Here is a 23,640-nt window from a genome sequence, read left to right as displayed (position 1 = left end):
TGAGGAATTATGGAAAAATTCCTCTCCCTTGGAGTGAGGAATTTTGCTCTATTCCTGTAATTTATACCTGAAATTTCAACTAGTTCTGTGAGGACAGAGTTTATGCTGTTTTGTCTTTATGTGACATGGAAAAGTTTCCAGGTTATAAATGCATTTAATAAGGTTTTGGTTTTAAGTACAATATTGTGCAGAATTTAATTTTCAAAAATTATTCATTTTGACAATTCAACTTTAAATTAGGACTTTCTTTTTAGAGAGGGCTTACATTTCTCATTTGTCTCTTCCTGATCAGGTAGAAAGCAAGAAACAAACTTGAAAGCGCTTTTTTTGGCCATAAATCTATAGTTGGTTTTCTCTGATTTCAGAAACAGAGCTCATGACAATCCTCCCACATCTGTTTCATCAGCTGATTAAAATGTAGATCTACAAGGTAACACATTTTTGGATGATGGGCGTTACTCTAACTCATTATTAAGAGAACAACTTTATGCAGGATCAGCAACTTGGCAGTGTAAACAACATGAAACAGTTCTTTTAAATAGGACTTGATATTTTGTTTATGAGAGCTTTAATTTAGCGTAAGGCTTTATGCTTTTATAACCCATTTAAGCATAAAAGTTTTTGTTATCTTTTAAAACCTTTTTGCAGTGAAGACTGTTTATCTAGCATGAGAAAGAACTCAGATAGGAGCCTTATGTAAAGCGATTAATATTTGGTTTTCTGATTGTGTTGTATGATTTGTGGTGTGTATTGGAATACCCTGAAAGGCAACGTGTTGGTTTGTTGGGTTTTTTTAAGCCAACAAGACACCTGACGAGTATTAACTTATTCATCAAAAAGTGAGATTCTTTTGCTGATAGGGACTGAGCGTGCTGTTACACTTAGTTTTATAACTACTTTTAATTTACATTTAAAGTTGGAAAAAAATCAAAATCAAAACGTTTCAGTTAAATGTATATTTTGACGATTTGAAAGACTGCATTTTAAAACCACAGCTGCTGGGCTTTCTCGAGGAAGGCATTTTTATTTTGACCCAGTTCCACTAACTGTCTACGCTCAGACTTGCTTTACTCGTGCCTACTGGAAACACAGCAGCTGGCCAGTCTGTTTTGTTCTTCTACCAAAACTAGAATGCAAGAATTAATTGTGCCAAGCTAAATCTAACTCTATTACCATGCTGCTAGTAAAACCAGTAACTGCACCGAGCCAGTAAAATATACCTAGTGTTAGAAATGGACTTTAGGAAGCACAGAGATTTGTCTTGCAACTCTTTCACTTCAGTATCTCGCCCTTATTTATGTACAGCATGAGTCAGTGAAAATGAAAGTTGAAAGCGGGATGATTAATGATCAGTGGTGCATCAGCAGCGTGCATCACACAAGGGAACAGAGCATTCCTGACAAAAAAAGCAGGGGCTCGGTCATGCTGGGCTATCAGCTAGCAGAGTTGATTTTACTTCTAATTCTCCAAGACAAGTACTAGCTTCAGAGTCTGAAACATCATATACCAGACTGTCAAACTTCTTTGATTTTAACGACATTTCAGGAATCATGTAGGTACATGGTAGGGTAACACGCAACTCACCATTTACCTGGTAAGTGTTGTAACTGATTCAGGAAGCATTTTCTAGTTTTAACCTCTCCAAAAAGTTACTATTTTCTCAACTTCTGTAAATTTCCTTCTGGATCAGATATTCAAAGAAGTAATGCAAAATAATGAAAATTGTAATTCTGTAAGTGCAACCCCCTGCATAAACCTTCTTCTAGACAACCACATTCAGTTGGGTTGTAAATGATGCTTTAAAACACCCTACCATGATGTGGAGGCTTACTCCTTTATTATGAATAATGTTACACTTTGCACCTTCCTCCAAGGTAGGTCTTTATGCACACATATCTTCTATACAAGGCTACAGAGTAAGAACAAAGTCCACTGAGCAGTGAGAGATTGAAGATTCTTGGCTTTCACTAACTACCTTCCTGTTTCCTCAGTTAAAGCAGTTTAACAAATGAGTAGTTTCCTACCATCTCTGGATATTGTTTTTTCTAAGCAAGCAGCACTCTGAAAAGGTTCCCTGTTGTGGGAATACTGATGATTTACATAGGTGTAGTACTTTACATGCGTGCAATACCAAAAATTCATGGTGTTATTTCAATCTACATTAGCTGGTGCTTTTACGTTTGTATCATTTACTTTTTCCTCAAACATTTTTCCATTTTACAGAGATGCATTTAAATCTTATCAGATGCTGTTTTCTATGTTAACTCATTCACACAAAGTTAATACTTCAGCTCTCCTGCTCTGCTTTCTATCTGGTTCACACATTAACTGTTCTTTTACAACTATTTTATTTGTGCATTACTATATTTGTCAAGAAAAGTCTTTACTTGCATAACTTGTCAGGTATATGCATACTAAAAAGCAAGCATACCTACACACACACATTAAAACAAGCCTATGCGTGATACGTTATATTGCTGCATTAGTTCTCAAGAATCTGCTTTAACACTCAGTTTCTTTTGTCCTGTAACAATGGTGTAACATAAACCCTTCCTACAAACTTCTCAGAAGTTAACAGCTCCTGGGGTGCACTGTGTGAAACAGCAGTTCCATTCTGCCTGAAGTGCATTCTTCAGAAAGACAAAACTTTTCTATCTCGATGTATCTGTTACGCTGGCAATTTATGAACCAAGTGTTAAGCTACTCCTTTCAATACTGGCATTCTGAACACCGCTGGAAGAAGTATCCAGAGGCGCGTGCATGGCTCTAACCTTAAGGCAGCTGAAGTCAGCAGCAACGTTTGTGTTGTATTTAGTCCATTTAGTCAGTGACCTACAAGTATCTTGGAATATTTGCCCAATAGGTCCCTTCCCCAGCTGCTGTTAGACCAGTGAACAAGCTAGAATCTTCAGTCATAAACAGGTTCAGGGTTTAAACCAAATTAAAAGAGGCTTAAAAACTTAAAAAATACTGTTTTAAGATTACCCTGTTTTCATAAAATCTTAAAGGCAATGTGAGATATTTTGTAATACCTGTAATGAGAGCCATCCTGACGTGAGAGGCTATTGAAGATAATCAACTTGAGAAATGTTTACTTCCTGTGCAAGGGATATTGGTCTTCCATGCTAATTTATACCATCTGAAAAGCAAGATTTATTATTTTAAGATACGGATATTGTTGGGGGTTTTTTGTAAAGTAAAACCAGAAGGATAAATAAGAGGTGGCAAGTTTCAGACACTAGGTCTCTGTCTGTGTGCCTGGTCTATGCCATACTTGGCTTCATTCATTTATCAGCTATTCTTATCAGTCGTTAAAGCTACTGGTAAAATTCTCACCCCATAACCATAATAATAATACTACTACTAATACCCATCTTAACTGTATCAGAAAAGGTGTTCCCCTACTCCTAGCAGCCCAACTTCTCTGTCTCTAAGGAAGATTATCCACAAAGTAGAATGAAAGCATTTTACACCAAAGAGCACATGGCTAAAATAAATGCAGTGTAGTAGGAAGAGGCATGTGCTTTGCAGACAGTGAGAGTGAAGACAGAGAATAACTGTGTTCTCCCCCACAAGCTACTAATTCACAAGCTACTAATTCTGTGGTCAGTGCAATTTAGACTATCACATCCAGAACTCTTGACTTAATAATTACTGTATTATTTTAATTGCAAGTCAGCTGATAACTTAACTGATTCATCAGAAAGACACAGAAGAACCTTCTACCTGTGGCCAAAGGAGAAGGTAATCATCAGGAGCCTTTTGTAAATGGTCCATCAGTCCCTATCTATCCACCCCCCAGTGCTGTTTCAGCAACATGGCTGGTCTGTGGGCATCCAGTTTGTAATTTTATGAACTGGGAAGAGTACTGGAAAATCATCGCCTATCAATAATAAGTTTTTCTAATGACAGGAACAGAAGAAGGAATATTCTTTAAGCAGGAGTGACTAGTTCAAACCAGTTCTGCAGGAAGCTTCATGCACCAAAGATCAAGAAGAATGCTAATGTGCAATCATTGAACAGAATAGGAGCCAAAACTTGATATAAGGCACGTAATGAATAATGCTATACAATCAGCTTCTATACACCCACAATGTATCTAAATTTATAAACCATACACGCCATTGGATAAAATTTAAATGCATTTCCCATCATTGAAGTGTACTATCCAATCTGCTCTAACACAGGACCATATTGGGATTGAGTAGACCATTCTGTTTGTTAGAAACTTACCAGAATGTGCTGGTATTTATATCTCATAAAAGCTGTTCAGTAAACACAGTACAAAGACCTCTGATTTCACCGAATGCACAAACATGTGCAAAGAATTTCATTCTAGGATTTCGGACGTGAGAGAGCTCTCTCTGTTAAAAGGGCTTAACTACCATTTCCCCATCCCAGTGAATTAAACATCTTTCCACTGGAAAAAGTGTCCCGGCTTCACAGATAAGACTTTCAGAGGTCTAATGACAAACTCTGGATTTGTCTATGACATAGACTTTAAGGGAAGAATGCAGTATAGATTCCTAGAGTCAACAGTCGGGGTTTTTTTCCAACTAATCAGAGTTTTGAGGGACAGGATTTTGAGGATGCAAAACTCATCTCTGTTCCTGTTACATTTCTGTGTGGACTTACATATGTTGGTGTATTTTTATGGATATGACAGTTCAAGTCTGTAAGAATGACTGTTATAATTTCATTCATATTGTAAAGATCCTTTATCAGAAGAAAAGTGAAAGAGAACTACAAAGCACCATGATTATCTTTGTCACATACAATTGCAAAACCTGCTTCTCTAAGCCACACAAACAGAATAGGTAATAAACCAGTAAACCAACAGAATAAAAGCATATCAGGTCATAACTTCTACCTTGACAAGGAAAGAAATCTAAGTCAGCCTCTGCTGAGGCTGAAAAGGAATGAGACACACTTAATTTCTTTTATCGATTCATCGTCAATGGAAGGTGGAAGGAACCTTGAGAGGTCATTTCATACATTCACTTGTGCCAAGGCAGGGTCAGCTATACCTAAATGCTTCTTAAAAGTTTGTCAGTCCCTTTCTAGGAACAGCATAATCTCTGTAGACAATCTATTTCAGTGCTTAACCGTTGTCACCAGAGTACTTTCCTCAAGTTTATCTTCAATTTCTCTTGCTGCCACTTAAGACCATTATTTCTAGAACTGTTTGTGGTGAACAGACAGAAAAACGCAATTTCCTTTCCCTTCCACAGGTTAAAGAATGTAAGACAACAAAGTTAATAGTCTCAAAGAAATATCCACTTTAAAAAAAAAAAAATCGAAACAAAGCAGAGACTCTAGAAATACCTGAAAGAGTACCAAAAGGAGACATCAACTATCTTGGTAGGCTATTGCTCTTTGGGCAAACCAAACACCCTCATTTAGAATTAGTCAGGGGTTGCAAAACTACTCAAAAAGAATCCGAAAAATCTTTGCACTTAGTCTGGAAGCTGTTCGGGTTTCCTCAGTAAGTTACAAACCGCCCTTTGGTCAGACAGGATGTTTGAGAGCTGATTGCACAGGGATAGGTTACCAGGTTCCATGTGATGTTGCCTTCCTGCTGGGAGTGACCCTTCCCTTCTCTGGGAGCGACCTGCAAGGGACTGTTAAACCAGGAACTATCTTCTCTTTGTTATAAAAAAACAGCAAGAGCCCCATCGCAGTACTAAAGCAGAGTGCTTTATTCCAACTTGCTGTCTTCAAAATGGGAAAGAGGATGACATTTCATTTCAGATTTAAGATTTGTATGCAAAATGAAGGCCAGGTGTCCTAATTCCTTTTCTAAATTCTTTCATAAGAATTCCAAATTTGTTGCAGAATGTTCATTACCTCCAAAAGTTGTGTGTGCTAACAGAATCTTGCAACAGTAACTCAAACTTACAGCATCACTGTAATGATGATAGTTTTTACTCTTTATGTAGCATTTGAAGGCAAACAGTAAAATATAATGTTGAGAATCTTCAACTTTTTTCCTATACTTTACAAATTATGGATTTTGTTTTCTGTTCTGCACCTTCTCTCACAGATCAATTTTGTATTATAATTTACAGAAGTTACCTGATTCTGGGATTCTTAAAATAGGAACAGAATTTGAAAACAACTCTTGAATTTGAAGTAGCTTTGTTACTACTCACTGGGGCAATGACTGAGCAAAATGCAATGCAAAGAGTAAGTCAGTCAGCTGACAGAAATTACCTTAAATGTCTTTATATAGAAAATATAGAAAAATTACAAAATAATAAGATATCGCACATAAGTGATCTGGCTAATTTTTTAAAAAAACGTATGCAATTAGTTTCATAATTCACATGTTTATGGTCTGATAACATTAAAACAATAGAACAGACCATGCTACATGTAGACTAGAGCAGAAATGCAAGTATTTCAGAATTATCTTAGCCCAACGCACCGGGAAAGATAAGTGACTAGGCAATTTTATTGTGACTCAGATTCAAACAGTTTTGATTTCTAACCTTGGTATTGTTTTGAATGGATGGCAATACACATCAGTCTTGTGCAAGCATTTTACAGAGAGAATTATGGATATAAATCAGGAAGAAGGTGCTTTGTAGGGTGGAGTTAGGAGTTAAACTTCAAAGACGATGAAATAAAGAACAGTCATCGCTACACCTAACAGCTGTCCTTCTATTGTAATTAAATAGAACATTAATTTCCAAGTGTTATGACATTTAATCAGCTATATAAATATAATAATAGTAATAACAATGATAAGCATCATCACCGAAGTTATTATGAGAGCAAGCCAAGATCACATGCCCAATATTTCTCTAAAAGTTGCTAAGTTACTATAGACAAGCTGTTCTAGACTGTAAGTACTGTCCAAAATATTTTCTTGGAACATATCCTGATAAATTTCTTTCTTTAAAGAGAAACTTTGCAAGGAATCTCACAGTTCCTACTCATTGAATGAAACAACTATACTCTGCCATTGTATTGTGTCTGGCTACCCTTATAAAGATGTGAAATTTATTTATTTTTATTTTAGTCAATACACATTCAGGAAATTTTTTAATTTTGTACCATATTATAGGAGGCAGACTCAGTAAAGGGATGTTAAATGATTCACCACAAAACAAAATATTGTGTTTGCACACCCAGAATATGAATCTTGACTTTCATTCTGTGATTTTTACACCATTTTCCTTTGCCACGTAAGAAACTGGATTAGATATATACATTCCTCTCTTCTGTAGTACAGTAATTATAAAATCCACTGGCCTTCACTAAATTAAACCCTATCCCCCAGACCTTTCGAGGTAATTATTAAAACAACAAAAAGATGACAGGAATGTAGATTAATACATTTGATCAGTTTTGCCATAATTCATATTATAGAAACAACAAAAAAAAAAAAGTGCATGTTTTGAAGTACTTGGGGTGGAAAAGGAAGACTTGATGGACCTCAGCAGTTCCTACTGCAGTTTTGTGTCTGCCCTTAAGTGGCTTTCCAAGCAACCAAGCACTGACACCATGCTGGAACCTTTTGAGCTCTTCCTGAGCTGGAGGGATCAGAGAAAAGGATCAGCCCAGTCCACTCGAGCTACACTAAAACACTGTCCACAGAGACAAGTGCTGTGCCTGTTACGACGAAGCTGACAGGACATTACATTCCTTTCCCTGTGCATTTTCAATTCCTTACACCACATATAATAGCTAATTATTTGAAGTGCATTTCTTTTGTTGTGAGGTTTTGTATGTTTGTTTTTTAGTGAGCCACTTCCAACAAGCACAAAAACCACCAGTGCTAACCTTGTTATTGGTTAGGAAATCCTTCTTAGACTATTATGAAGAGTTCTTGGAAAAGAAAGGTATCCGTTATGTTCCAACCAGATTTCCTAAGGATAAAAACAGTAATAGAGAAGAATCATTAAAAGAAACATATATTTTTTATTTTTGAGTGAAGAGATATAACATAATCTAATGTCTGAATTCCAGGAGCCACCCTGCTGTAGACACAATTCACTCTCAGAATAAAAAAAAAAAACAGGAATGTAGAAAGAGCTGCAAGTATCTCCCAGCTTGGTCCATGTAATCGACCAAAACCGCTTCTTCATATTGTGCATACATGTCCATTGCTCCCTTTGACACACTTGAAACATCAGCTAGTTCAGCAGCTGGCAATTAGGCAAGGAATAGTGATTGGTAGGAAGGAGGTGTTCTCAAAATAAAGGCTTTTTTCAGTTATTTTCAAGAACAGCCAATTAATCTCCCTTTCATATATTCTTGCCAAATAGTGACAGTAGAAATTTTCTAGTGTACTTGGTCTTATCTTCAAGACTACTAATTTGGCAAAACAATTACTTCCAACCCCTTCCTAACAATCTCCAATTAATTAATTTTTTTCTTGTGTTCTTATGTGCGTAACAGCCAAGTGACAGTCCTACCAGCATCAGCATTTTGACTGGATGTTATGCACTGTTTCCCACACTTTGCAATGGTGTTATATTTGTTATTTAGAACAAACCCAGATTGTTCCTGGAACTGTGCCTATAGAAACTACTGCTGTAATGTGTTTATATGATATATAATTATAGGCATGCTGTAACCTGTCCATAGCCACTGCAGAACAAGCTGCATTATCAAAAACATAAACCAGTCCCTGGATTAACTATTCAATCTGATATATTTCCTGTCTTCAGTAGCTAATGGCAAAGAAATTAAATCAACACAGGTTACATTTTTGAGCTTCAGTAGAAAAAACTGCAACTATATAATACTCCAAGCCAGTAACACGACATTTAAAACTACGGAATACTCCCTAATGCAACATGGATTTCAAGCAACTACATCTGAAGATTAGGCCACTTAGTTAATGTTGGGTATTGGGACTTGAAAATACTTGTCAAAACCCACCAAAAAAATGTAGGAAGAAAGAATGTACTCACCTACCAATGGAGTGAGTCATTGTATTCAAGCAGTTGAGCCTATGTATGCAAATATAAATAGAAAAATTCGATTATAATCCTAGCAAATAACAGGTTATTATAGGTTTTCCTAAGTAATGTGTCAAGATAAATAATTAGGGTTGTCTTTAGTACATATTACCTACAGGGAGAAAAGTCTTTATAGAAATAACATTTTAGTTAAATAGAACAGCAGAGTATATGAAAGTTTAATTATTAGAAGAATTACACTGGTGTACTTCACATGTAGACTTTAATACTGTTTCACACCCAGTATATTTTTCTAACCTCAAACGTCTAAACAACTATTTTCTTGATAAAAATTGTAAATACATGCCAATAATTTTGTTTATGCACCCTTTTCATCATATGCTTTTATTCAAGCCAACAAGTTATCAAGAATATTTTTTAAGTCATTGTAATACTTATGAATACTTTTTATCCCACATATTAAATATCTTTCTTACATGATGTCTAAGATTTATAAAACCTTCCTTCAATAATATCTAATGATTTTTTTTTATATATTATCGTATAACCTATTGCTATAAATACACCATAACAACAGTTAAAAAGTGCTTCTGATAGTATTTTTGTATACGCATTCACATTTACAGATGAGTCCAACCAGAATACGAAGTGTAAAAGCTGCTGTGTTCCAAGTGGAGAGGGACAAGCAGGGTAGGATCTGGTGTCGCAGTTCGTCATTTTACAAATTTTCTTTGGGATCAGATCCAAACCAGACAGAGATGTATTTTTCAATTATTAAATGGATGTGGTCAAAATAACACAAGAACAGCTGGTCTCACAAAAATGAGTTACAGATGGCAGAACTCTTGCAATAGTGATCTTACAAAATTTGAAAAAGAAATTAGAAAAACTGTGTGATCTGCCTTATCAATTCACTGACTGCATTCCTGCAGATGTGGGGAAAACAACTTTTGATCTCTCGTATCTGACAACTTGTAATTTGTTACTCCAGTAATATTTTGTGTGTGTGAATTAAATATGATTTTTTGATTTAGACTTGCTCCATACTTATAATCAAGTGCAAGAAATAATTATACAGTATTTTCATATGGAGTTCCCATAGTGTTTTCTGGGACATATAATATCATTACATCATGACATCATTAAAGATTATATAGTAAGTTACTGCAGGCTGTACTGACTGATGGAAGTGGAAGAAAGAGGAAGTAAAGAAATACACAGGAAAAGTGCCTTACTGAAGTAACCATGATTAGAAGGGCATTACAAGACATGTTTGAAGTTTATTCTTCCACGGAGAAGTTCTAAAAGAATTGCACAGCAGAACCTTAATTCTGTGCTGCTACAGCTCCAACTCTTCCCTCTGAATTCTATGCAGGTTGTTATAATACACAAAGCTACATGATGTTTTAGCCAGAAAAGTTACTCTGTCTTGTAACTCATTTTTAAAAACTAAAGTTTTGTACAACTGCATGGTGTTCTTTTGAGGGATGTCTGTCTTTCATTTTAATATTAATGACATTTGAACCAATATAGGAAGTATGATGCATGTAAGTTCACTAGAGAATGTTACTTAATTACAAGTATAACCAATTATCTCTTAATGACATTAATTTCTATTTACAGACATGGATAATACTGTCTATTTAATACATCTAGGTTTATACTAAACAGTAATAACACCTCAATATGTGAAGTATTATAATCCATTTCTACACAAAAACCAAACCAAAACAGAAAAATCCCTTTGAGTCTGCCAGCAGGTAAGCTTGATAAATCCATCATTAAAATGGTAAGACAGTGAAGATTTTAGCTGATAAGAAAATATGTGTGTATACAGGATAATCCTTTTTCTCTCAAGTTCTGTTACAAATTAGGTTACTTGAGGTAAAACATTCATATCTACTGCCTGCACTTTATTACAAATTCCATTTCAAGTGATCCTGATAGTAAACTATTGTTTCTCATATAACATGCTCTAGGCAAAGCTGATCCCAGCTCATCACAGTGGCTTGAATTGGGTGACTTTTGATGTCCCTTCTTCTATGATGTGTAAATATGTAAATATAAATGTATATATGTGTAAATATGAATTCATAAAATAGATTAGGCAAATTATTTTCTGAAATATTCCTTTCTCCCCATTACAATCTCCTGCAGCGTGATTTTCTCACAACTGTTTTCAAATTTGAGGGGGCACATTCTGAACTCAGTTACATGGCAGTAAATACTGAGTAACTCCCCTGAAGTTGATGGAATTACTCCCATCAGAACAAAGTGAAAAACTTGTCCGTTCTCCATTACAGAGGCAACTGACTTTCACCAATCGAGTGAAGACAGAGAACTCTTTCTAATTACATTTTACACCATGAATATAAATGTTGCATTCTCCTGGCATATCCAGTAAAGAACACTTGTTATATGTACTACAGGAACAGAAAAACCAAACCAAACCAAACAAGCCCACCTCCCACATTCTTACACGCAAGTAGCTCACCAGCGCTAAAGCCATCCTGACTCCATAACCCTACCCTTTGAATATTTCTGCTGACACGCTCGGAGGGTTCACATGAACAGGGACAGCAAGCGTTGGCCCTTCGTGTAAAGGCATATTTAGATAGAAGGTCATTCAAGATAATTCTGCTTATGAAGACGACTGTTCATTTGAGTCAACCAATTTTATAATTATGTGTTACTCTTAAAGTGGAATTTTGGATGTTATTTTCTTTGATATCTTTATGAGTCATACTTCAGTTGAGCAAAGCAAGCTACAATTTGCTAATGCAAGTGTGTACAGATTTGAAACTGGTTAGGTCGGGTGTGTCTGCCTATAGAAACACACATTTTCTTATACTTTTCAATAAATGTTACTGCTACAAAATTATCTGGTTACATCTTAGTTGAATTTAAATTTTTCATAGTTTGAATACCATTCTTTAAAAGTTATTTCAACTGGGTAATTGCTGAGGTTCAGAACAGGAAAACTGCACTAATTATTAAAAAACCAGTAACTGAGTAAGAAGTTGTCTATCTTGATCAGGTCACATAGGTTATATAACCAGTTGGCATCACTTTGCATCTGTTGTACATGCAGGCCCGCTTCCCTCATATGCTATGGAAAGCAGGGGACAACTGGCTTTCATTTGAGAGAACGAAGACATGATTCTTTTTGTATTCCTTCAGGCTGCAACTCATAGTTTGGAAACCTTGGAGTGAATCTGCTGCCTCTCTGCCATTTTGCAAAGATGGAGGGCAGCACAGCCCACAGCTCATTTCTACTGCTACGTGGAGCGCTGCCAACATCATTTGCAGGGATTCACAGTCCATTTTACGTAGATATTATAGTACAGGTTAGACAAACTCACCAGACACAGCAAAGAGTGGTAGCACGTAGGCACTTACGGCTCTGCTCTCCCATTCTGTGCTTGTGGGGTTTGGCTCAGGCGCTGGAGGAACAGACGGGGCACTCCTAACCCGAGCACGGACGTCTCTGGAGCACAGGTAACCTATATAATGCAAGGGAGTCTGTAAACTGCTTTGATTATGCTAACAGCCAAACAAGTCGTCAGCAACCCCCAGAAGAAGGGAAATAAAAAGGTAGTTTGATCCTAATTTATTAGATCCAAGTAGCTGTCTTCTAGCTGAAAACCTAGTCTTTAAAGTCTTCTTATCCTCCCCTCTAGGCTAGTACAGCTGTGGACTATTACCAGTTCAGGGCTGGAATGCAACTGTAGTCATCACGGTATCAAAAACAAGTTCAAAACTTTTTGAGGAATCTCACCAACAGACTGGGATTTGGGGGAAAAAAATATATAGTTTGTATTTAAATATAGTTAACCATCCCAAGTGCATTTATTGGTACTATCTGGAGTCCTGATTTATCAGTCATACACCTGCTATATACTGTATGAGAAAATTAAGACTTACAAATCAATATTTCAGCCTACTAATTCACTGCTTTGCAATACAGTTTGTTTATTATTTGTAAATTTATAAATATGTGGAAAAGAATTGTATCATTTGCTTTCTCAAAATAAATATGTTTTTTCATCTACCAATCCAAATGTTTCCAAAGAACTGAGTGATTAATATAATCTCTAAAACTGTGATTATTTTAATAAACATAAAGCAAGATATTGGACTAAGTATGACTCCAACTGTGAGCGATTTATAGTGATAAAAATACACAGATGCCATCTGTACCAACAGAAGAACACTCATCACAAATTTGTCTTATGGTAACACTTCCTTTTCATTTATACTGAAATGAGCGCTATTTCTTTTAAAATGATACTGACAGTAAAATATGGCCACACTTAAAAGGAGTAACTTAACAGTAGAAGAAATACACTGAAAACTATGAATTAAAATACTCATTTGACTTGCTCGAGGCATCCATGATGTATCGAACGGTCACCAAATATTAAGCTCAGTTAGTCAGACTAGCTATGCTGGCTTAGTAGCTGCTTCCATACTAAGAGTTTTTGTTGGGTGTAACACCCCTCACCCCTCCCAAAGAAAATCAAAACAAAAAAATACCTCAACCAAAATGGCAAAAGCTTTAAGTTCAGAACCCAGCCTAAGTCATTAGTCTGACTTCATCAGCTTGTCTATGATACGTTTGCCAGCATCTTTGCCAGTTCAGCATTAAGCAAGAGGGCCATGGGGTATGCACCAGGGAAACTAGGGCAGGTAGTGAGAACACAGTGATAAATATCAGACAACTTCAAATACCAACAGCAAGATCAAAAGAAAAGGAGAATTTAAATAAAATCTGCACACAGAGAACTTCATTAGCAGCAGTTGCAGAAACAAAGATATGATACCCAAAGCATTATTAATTTATAATCATGCACCAGATACTGAGAATTTGGAGAATGGTGAGGATTACCATCACCTGTACAAGGGAAATAAACTGATGGCAAGTGCAGTACGCAGGATTGGTTCTAGCTTGGTCCCCCTGCTGAGGATGCCCCGCCACAGCTCTGCCATCTTTGCCTTGCATTCTCTGCTCTGCCTTGACACTGACCTTTACTAGATGCAATGAGGGAGGTAGATTACATATTTCCACAGACTTTAAAAAATATTTTTCACTAGAAGTGGCCATAAAGTACCCCTACTCTGCTCTGTGTTGTAAATTACAGTGCAAAGTAAATCCATATTTATTTCTGATTTTTGTTCTGCAACTGTGCTTCCACCCCCACTTCTGTCAGTGTTCCAGCCCTTCAAAATTTCCTTTGTATCAAAAAGCTGACAGATTTAGCTCCTGAAAACTTCAAGCTAGTTTTCATGTTGAGATTTGGGAAAACAGAACAGCTGTCATTCAAGCATACTTCAGCAAGTGGCAAGCCTGTTCACTTTCAAATGTTTATTTCCCAAAAATCAACACTTAAATGACATATCCTACTGACATGTCATAAAAAACACATTCAGATCTGACAGACATGTGGAACAAACATGCGCTAGAGCCTGAGGTTCCAGAGTTCCTACACATCTGATGTTTGGGATATTTTTAATATTTACTTTCTTTACTGTTTTAAACTGTGCAGAGTTTGGTCTGGTGGTCATTGTGAGTCAGGTTATGAATTTGCCTTCTTGGAGTGAGACTTGACAGTAATTCCACCTAAGCAATTCACCACATGCAGGCACAGCCAACAGTAATGGATAAGCAGCAACTGTTGCCACAAGCTGAAACACTGAAGCTGCTTCTTTCAGACAGATTTTATGATTCTGGTGTCCAAACAGAACCATACTAGTATGCTACATTCAAATCCAAGAGATTTTTCCTCCTTAACCAAATTGTGAGATTAAGGCTACACTTACCAGCTGGCCAGTAGGCATTTCTTCACAAGCCCATTCAGTCATAATCTGACATTACTGAGAAGGTCCTCATTAAATCTTCTAAAAAGAAGCGCCCTGCATGCAACACAAAATCCAATTTATCAAGGACTAGGGAAAGACATAGTTAAAACTCAGTCCTTGAGAGCTTTTCCTGTAAGAAACCAAGCAACTTTTAGATTCCATAGAAATATCACAGAAATGAAAAGTAAGTTTTCTGTACTACATACAAGACAAATCCCAGCATTTTAGTTTCCATCATTTAAGCCTTGCTACTCATTCTAGGGGGTGGATTTTTATTTCAAACTTTGATGCTGCTATGTTCATTATCAGATATTCCATACTAGTCAAATGCCACTTACGTGCCAGGAAGACATGCAAAAGTAGCTGATCTGAAATTATTTTCCCTAATTACATTTTCTTTGTGGATGCAAATAAAAATTGTGTATAAAGGTGTATCTGTCTGATGCAATTACATGACTTGTATCAAGTAGACGTAAGTACAATCCTAAATTAAATAACTGCACATGAAAATTCTATGAAAATATAGTCCTGGTCTTTTATAATCCTTGTTCACCTGTCAGGAACAAAGTATTATGGACATTTTTCTGCTGATTTTCAAAAATCAAAATAATGCAGTGTTCTTTCTCGAGTAGTAAGCATTCACTCTTACCACGGATGACTGCTGATTTTTCACTAATGCTAATGGAAAAAAGCCCAGCAAGAAGTAGACACTTTTCTATAAAAGGTGCCTATATATACTTTCTACCGATTAAGTAAAAGTTGCGTAAATCTTTATGCTGCAAAATTATTTCATCTAAACATTCTGTCTTGTGGAAAGTGGTGGAAGATTGCTTCAGGTATCTGCATTCATCAATGCCCCCAATACTGAGAACAATGCAGCAGGAATAATTTAAAAACGTGACTCAAACCTGGAAAAAAAAATATGCTAATTTCACTTTCTTTGCTATAAATTTACAGAGATGAATGGCATCCAGGTACCAACAGTTTTCATACTTTCATATCCCCAGATTAATAGTAGAACGTCCTAAACATCTTTGAAGGAAAGTTACACCTTTGTGTAAAGGAAAGAACAGACACTTGAAAATAAATGTCATACTGTAATTTGCATATAAACCAACTCGTAACTTGAAGAATAAACAAGGTTAAATTGTTTGTTTCTATCTTCTGAAAAAGCAAACCAAAGGTAATAATTTATTAATCTATAAAATTCCATTACAGTATTCATCATGGGTATGTTCATGCGATTATCAAAAGTTATACTTAGCTATACTGCTGGGTCTCAACTTTTGTACCCATTTTATGTAAACTTGCACTGCTTGCTTTACTTCACAGCTCCTACAGACTTCACCTTTTATCTACAAATGGACACTCTTGATACTTCTGTTTAAAATCTGTCAACTTTCATTTAATTGAAAGAAAAATGCCTAATCAAAGGCACCGAACATAAGCAATTGCGACATATGGCTCCCCAGCTGGGAAAGTGTCTGACCAACGTATCAGCAATTTGAGAGACAGAGACAAACAGCCCCATCAAATACCCTTTCACCAAGGGACAGGTGCACTGGGATGGAAGCCAAAAGACCATGCTTCAAAGGCCCAATTACTGAGCAAAACCATACGAAGGCAGCAGGTATTGTTCCTCCATTTTACAAATGAGGTTACTGAGAGGTTGGACAAGACCTCTTTTGGAAATAGCTGGGAAGGGATCCATATGTCTGTTCTGACAAAACCTATTTTCATCCACTTAACTGACACTCAGAAAGAGAACTCATACAAATGTATGTTTCTGGTTACACAAGGTGTGCAGACACTTACACTTTTATCACCAGCCTCGGTGTAAATATTTAGTTTATCACAGGGTATTACAGTTTTTCTGTGAACATTTTGCTCAGAATGCTTACACTCCGTCCTCCTATTTTCGTTGGGATTGAGACCACATACCTTCCAAGAATGTAATGCTGTTTCCCTCAAGGTTCAGTGAAAGCAGACCTGTTGTTAGGAAATCCAGCAAGGGGATGGCAGAGAGAGGCACATGAATCTGAAGGTGGAAGTGGTTGGTAAGAGACCTTAACAAACTGAGGGTCCCCGTCTGTGGGAAATGGCGTACAACAGAGGATGGTAAATGAACTGAAAGGCACGGAGGCAGAGACAGGACAGGTGAGAGAGAATGAGACTGAGAATGCCAAAATACGGAGTCCAAAAGAGAAAACTGTGCAGATTAATGCAGGGAGACTACAGGAGAAAACAGAGTGTGGGCAAGATGGGGCAAGGGGGTGTGGGGAACGCACTGGATTGCTAGGACAATGAAAGAAAACTGAAGTAGAAAAGGAGAGTAATAAGGAGGGGAAAAAATTGCAGCTCAATACATCCTGAGATGTATGACAAGTATACAGAAACTGGCCCCAGTAGCCACAAGGAGACCAAAATTTAGAATTATGTTTAAAAAATTAATCCAAACTTGAAAAGTATATTTAAAAATTATCACAGTGAACCCATTGTTTCCCAGAGACTCAAAATCCAGAAAGCACACCAAAATCAGTTTCATTAAAATGTATGTCTTAAAGTCAATCTTGGTATGATTTTTTGCATTTATAGAACCAGAACTGTCTCCCTTTAAATGTATATAAAGCCTTCCAAGTGTCTGAATAAACACATTCAAATTCAGTCCCAGAGCATATGCTAAGTATCTTGGACACTTTCAACAGTCTTTCAACTTCTGTTTTTAAACACAAAATGTTTAAAGCGCAATGTAATAGTTGTTGTATTCAGATATCATTCAAATCACATGGTGAAACTGATTTTCATTACATACTTCAGAACAGTTGATAGTAAGAAAGTTAGAGAACACCTCCCTCTACTGTTCCTTTCTTGAAAAAAAAAAAAAAAAAAAAAAGGCTGCTTAAGTAGTTGTAGATCAAAAGCTGAAAGTAGAAATACTTTAAAGATAAGAAAAAAACCTGTATATTTTTCATGGGATGCTTTTTTTAAGAAAAGAAAAACACTAAGTATATTAACCTCCAACTCAGGGAAAGAAAAAAAAAAAAAAAAAAAAAAAAAGGATTGTAACGCATATTCGAAGGGAAGAATATTATCTAAGAAAGGAAGAAAACAACCAAAAGGCATACTGAAGGGCATACTGTCTTTGTATTTGAATAGACCAGATCCAGCAACATAGCACAGTCTGTGCATGAGAACCTCAGGTGAACCACGTCAATGTTTAGCTTGTATTAGCATTTCAGGATTGGACTGTTCCAATTTTCTTAGGTACTAAAACCACCACACTTATTTCTGTTCTGACCATACCTATGTTTAGGCTTTGGATCTTAGGGGTCAGCCCATGAAAACTATATTCCAAGCCCAAGAATTCAGGTTCAGGAACTAGCATAATCAATCAAATAAGGGCGTCAGGGACTGCCACACTGCATCTATCCAAGTATCCTGTCGGTATAATGCCTAGTAGCAAATCCTTAGGGGGAAGAGTATAAGACTCAGGTTACTGTGGTCTTTCCTTGGGTATTCTTCTCGAGCTTCTGATAACCAGTAGTCTGAGACCAAGATTTCATCTAGACTGTTGTATGGAATAACAACTGATCAACTCTGCCTTCACTAATTTTTCCAATCTGTTTTGGTCCTTTCAATCCTAAAAGTTTTACAGCTTGCAAAAAAGTACTTCCTTTTACTCCTTTTAAAGCATAACACTGAGAATTAACTGGGTTCTTTTTTGGGTTTTTTTTTTTTGTGTGTGTTAAGCAAGACTGTGATTAATTATCCTGCATTTACTTTCAATCCTTTCTTCACTCTATCACACCCATTATCATATCCCCCTTCTGTCCTCTTTCTCCCAGGCTGAACAATGCTCAGCCATCCAGGCTGTCCTCATACAGAAACCATTTGTACCACTGTTGGTTTGCATCGATCTCTGGCTCTTTTCTGGTCCCACTGCATCTTTCTTAAACTGAGGTGACCAGCATCACAGTGTTCAACACACAGACACACCTTAAGCAGTTACACTGGCACAATCACATTTCTGAGTTCAGCTCACAAAACACATTCTAAGTGATTCTAAGCCCATGCAAAATTTGCCCATTGATTCAGCTGGATCAGAAGTTCACCACAAAAGTTAACTTAAAATCTGAATCCATGCATTTTGCATGTCTTTTCCAAATCAAGTATGAGATCAATTTGATTTTATTTTGCTTGTTTATACCTATGCTTTGTTTAGGATCAAAGTCAGACCTAACTGTAACAGACCCTGAACACTGCATCTGCTTTCCTAAAAGGAACAGTCATGTTCCTACAATCTACAGTAAGGTTCATCTAAGAGATTAATAAACACCTACAGTACAAATTAATGATTGGTCTTTTCTGCAATTATGACGATGTACCTTATGATTTTTCACACTTGAAATTACATTTTATCTTACAATTCAATATGAAAAAAGTAGTATTTTATAAATACCAAAAGTAACGGTCTGCTCCCCCAACACAGTAGTTAAATACTCTCGACAAAAACTCCAGTATTTACTTGCAACAAAAAACATTCTTTGGTATCAGTGTGATTTTTATTTTAAGACATTATGGTTAGGCTTTAAATGTTTAAAAGTCATTTTTTACATCAGTCTTCAAAGTAAAATATAGTGCATAAGCTAAGATAAATGCAAGCTTCCTATTTAGAATAGCATGTGCTACCTCATTGTCAAAAAACAGTTTTGAAAACGTGTGACTGCTACATATGCAGGGTTTTTTTGTTTTGGTTTGTTGGGTTTTGGGGTTTTTTTTAATGAGATTTTTATCCAATATGCCCAGAGGCAACTCACACTTTCATCAGCTGCAGTATCTGCAGTCATCCAGCTCTTCTGCTAACTAGTGGATTCCAAAAGAACAGATTTTGGTCAAATGAAAGCATAGTATTAAAATGCTTTCAGTTCTACATGTGCAAGCAGGCTGGCTTTTGATGTCCTAAGCATTCCCAAAACAACTTTAAAAAACAAGCAGAAAGAAATAGGATTTGCTTTGTACCTTTAGGGGTAGGAGATGACTCATTTAAAGAAACACAATCAGCAGTGACACTGTCAGGTCTCGTCATAATTTTCTGCTCCAAATAAGCAAAAGTTCATCTCTGGATAACTGAAAGGATGCGTGATTTACTTGTTGTTTTAGAAGTGAATGAGAACAGAAGTTTAGCGAATAAACTTTAACTAAATGTTGTAAGCAGTGGCATTACATTATGGTAGTAATTCAAAATAGAGATGTGGTCCGTGAGAAGTTAAAAGGTAAACTACAATAATCTTCTGGTAATTTTTGTTTCTTTGCTTTGTAAGTGAAGTATATAGAGATATGTTCACCATCCTTAAAGGAAGCAAATAGAATCCTGACATATAAAAATCCTTTGAATTCCTGGGATGGGAGGGGACTAGGAAAGAGCTCAGGTTGTGGAAGTGGCACAGCAGGTCTGTGCACTCGCATGCATAGAGGGGAAAAAATGGACAGCTCAGTCTCAGTGGCTTTATTTTCTTGCTTTGATAGCATGGCTATGTAATAATCATTGCTGTTTCATAATGCAGAATTATCTTGTTCATATACTTTAAATATTCAAGACAACTCTTATTTCAAAGATTAAACCCAAAATTTTGCACTCAGTTATCTTTTCATGCAACTAGCTAGCCCTTTGAATCTGATTATTTACTATTTTAAAAGTTATTTTCAATATTCTTTGTGTCTGGTCGAACTACTTGCTCTGTTACTCTTAAATTATTTCAAGAACTGCGTCAAGAACTTCTGTTTACTACTAAGCTTTTCCATGGAGATATTATAGAGGGTACATTTCGTACCATGAACTTACTACTTGTGGTCCATAATGCAACAGACAACCTTTTTTGATATTATGTGACCTAAAGTTGTTTAGTTAATTGTGTTTCAAAAACCCATTTATACTTTAGTCCCTTCAGTTAATACACCATGGAGCTAATTTAATCATGAGATGCTTATAGCTATTTCTGCAAGAGGTAGGTATAGGCACTGAAGGCTTGACAACTATCTTACCTATGAATACCGAAAGGAAATTTTAGTCTAATATATGCTCCGTCTCTCAATGAGCTATCTAAACCATTGCAAATTAATTCGAAACACAGAAAATAAAACACCCTATCTATCATGGCCAGACAAATAACACCTAAACCATTTTAGGCATAATACTATTAACTCACCTGGAAGCTCAACAAACCCCAAGTTACTACAGTTCTTAACTTGTTTACTTTTGCCTTTAAAAAAACCCTAAAACCAAACCAACCATAAAAGCAGACAGTCACAAATTTCAGCGTAAAATGAAGTTTTTCATCCTCTACCTACTGAAATATTTACCACTTGTAGGTTGTGCTTAATGATCATCACTTTAATACACTAAATTAAACACAGAAAATAATATTAAAATATATACAAAGTGGTATAGAAGACAGTGATAAATCTGTAGCATACAGTTTAACCTTAGTTTGCAAGGAGTTGAACTTTCTGTGCTGTGTGTTTTTAACTTACGTCACTCCAGGATTTGTGCTTTTTGTCCCAGTTCCCCCCCAGAAGCACCACTCATACACTGCATTGTATTTCTTGCTCATGCATAATTTGCTGAAAAAAGCAATAATTCAAGCAAATTATGACCCAGCTATACTCTGGCATATATTTTGAGAAACCCAGCGTAGCCCTGAAAGCTGAGGAGCGCTGGTGCCCCGTCCCCCGCCCCGGCAGATGTCAGTGTAAGGCAGCGCTGCCGGCGGGAGTCCCACCTCCGCCGCAGAACTTGGATGAGCAGCAAAAGCAGAATAGCAGGAGATCTTCTGCTTTTCTGGCAAAATACAACTATTAAATATAGGAACAAACAGAAGCACTAATTTATTGAAAAAGAACAAACAAAACTGAGCCAGGATTTGGAATAGGTAAATCAAGGTTACACAGAGCCATAAGGCCAACTAAGGACCTGAGATCATCCAAAGGTGTGGGGCTATACTTACAAATTTTCACAAAATTTGACCAGCTGTGTCCAGACAGTCCTCTTTCACCCCAGAGTTCAGTCACTTTTCGCCCTCTTTTCTTCATAGTATGGGGGGAAGCCCTGAACATACAGACAGTAACATACAGACAGTAACATTTCATTTTCCTAAGATTATAAATTATTCTAAAAGAAAACTTAAGCAGCAGAATAATATTGTACCCACAATGCTAATTTCATTTTCTTGTCTGTACACATCATCCTTCCACATTTAATTATATGGCTGTATACTGTTTCCCCCCCTTACCTAGTGCAGAAGACAAAGCGTGCTCATTCAGGCCAACATCCAACATTTCTCTGTCTTTATAATTCTGTGTGAAATTCCCTACTTTATTTACTCCATGAAGAAACTGAGTAAAGAACCATCCACTTCCTTGAGGTCTTTCATTTGAACTGTATTGCTAATGGTCTTCTTGAAAGTACTAATTAACTTATATGTCCAGTTCTCCCAGAACATTAAACTACATTACGAATCCCATTTGACAAACAGAGACAGTGATACACTGCAAAACACAATGAATTGCTGGAAAAGTGGAAGTGGGAGTCATGATTACTTTTGCCTCTTTTCCAAGAGAAGCAAGTATTCCCAACTTATATTAAATTCATTCGCAGCCCTAAAAAAATCTAGTAGTGTGCATCTCAAAGGACCCCTAATTGGACTGCTCTTTTTCTGGGTGACAACCTGCCAAAATTGAAACATTCGCTGGGTACTCGATGCAAAATCTGTTACAAGCAGAGGACACGACCAACTTCACTTACAGGCCTCCGGAGTTGTTGGAGTTTTGTGGTATTTTTTGTTTAATGCACTGGCCACTTCCAGTGTAAATACAGGACTGTGCTCCCAGGCAACAAACTCACAGCATAAATGTCTGTCACTCTCTGAAAACCAGTTGCCTGCAGACAGACTGAAGAAGTCCTGTGTGACAGGATTTTTACCTTTACATAGCATGTATTAACAGAAGAAAATATACAATGCTTATACAAACACTTCCCAAACAACAAATGTCGAACTCTGCAATTTAGGTGTGTAATACGTCGGATTATTTTTATTATTTCTTTCATTTCACTAAAAACAAAAACACGAGTAGCTTCAAACAAAGCATCCTTATCAGGATGTGAATCAGAAATGCCAGGTTGATAGCCATCAGCACTCATATCACTAGCTTGGCTACTCTGGAAGCAGCAGAAGATAACTAACCTGCTGGTTCAGATGCTAAAGGGCCATACCTGAATATCCTCACGTGAAAGCACGGCCAAAGACAAAGTAACAGCACGCTCTCCGTTGCGCATAGCGTGTCCTGTGGATGCTGCCTGTCCCATCTCTCAAACATGAACTAATTGGCTTAGTAGTTAGGTAGCCAGGAGACTGGCTGCTGGAACCACGTGAGGGGTGTCCCTCCGGCCAGCACTGCCACAGATGCTTTGCTCCTCCTCGTAGCTATAGTGGTTTAGTCAACAACTGGATCCTGCCTTTCTCCAGAAGGTGCCAGTTTACCACATGATGCTGGGGCTGACTTGGGAGCTGCCCAGCTGGAGAGCGGTTTGGAAATTTTGCCATAATATCAGAATGGCACAGAACAATGGGAGAGTAGCATAACAGTGGCTTTTGACAAAATAGCAAAACCCTGCACTTTTGTCACCAGAATGGCTTTAAAGTTAGGGCATATCCAAGGTAGATAAGAAAAGCTCTTTTGTACCTGAAGATTACTATAGCTTCCCTTATCTGCTAGTAAGTGCCTGATGACCTATGACCTCTCCCTGATACCCTACGCTTAACAGAGATCTTCTTGGAAAGGCAAGTAGATC

General features: G+C 36.9%; 1 protein-coding gene across 1 annotated transcript in view; it reads right to left on the bottom strand.

Annotated features, from left to right (window-relative positions):
* POF1B (POF1B, actin binding protein) overlaps positions 1 to 23,154 on the bottom strand; it is a 47,544-nt gene extending 24,390 nt beyond the window's left edge. Inside the window, exons 1-2 of the mRNA XM_026848818.1 lie at positions 23,062 to 23,154; positions 3,033 to 3,062 (exon numbers count right to left, since the gene is read on the bottom strand). Of these exons, the coding sequence (XP_026704619.1) occupies positions 3,033 to 3,062; positions 23,062 to 23,154 (123 nt within the window). The remainder of the gene's footprint in view (positions 1 to 3,032; positions 3,063 to 23,061) is intronic.
* Positions 23,155 to 23,640: the final 486 nt, after the last annotated feature.

This window comes from Athene cunicularia (genome assembly GCF_003259725.1).
Source record: "Athene cunicularia isolate RWA chromosome 4 unlocalized genomic scaffold, athCun1 chr4_part3, whole genome shotgun sequence".
NCBI lineage: Eukaryota > Metazoa > Chordata > Aves > Strigiformes > Strigidae > Athene > Athene cunicularia.
This window is presented reverse-complemented; position numbering and strand designations above follow the sequence as displayed.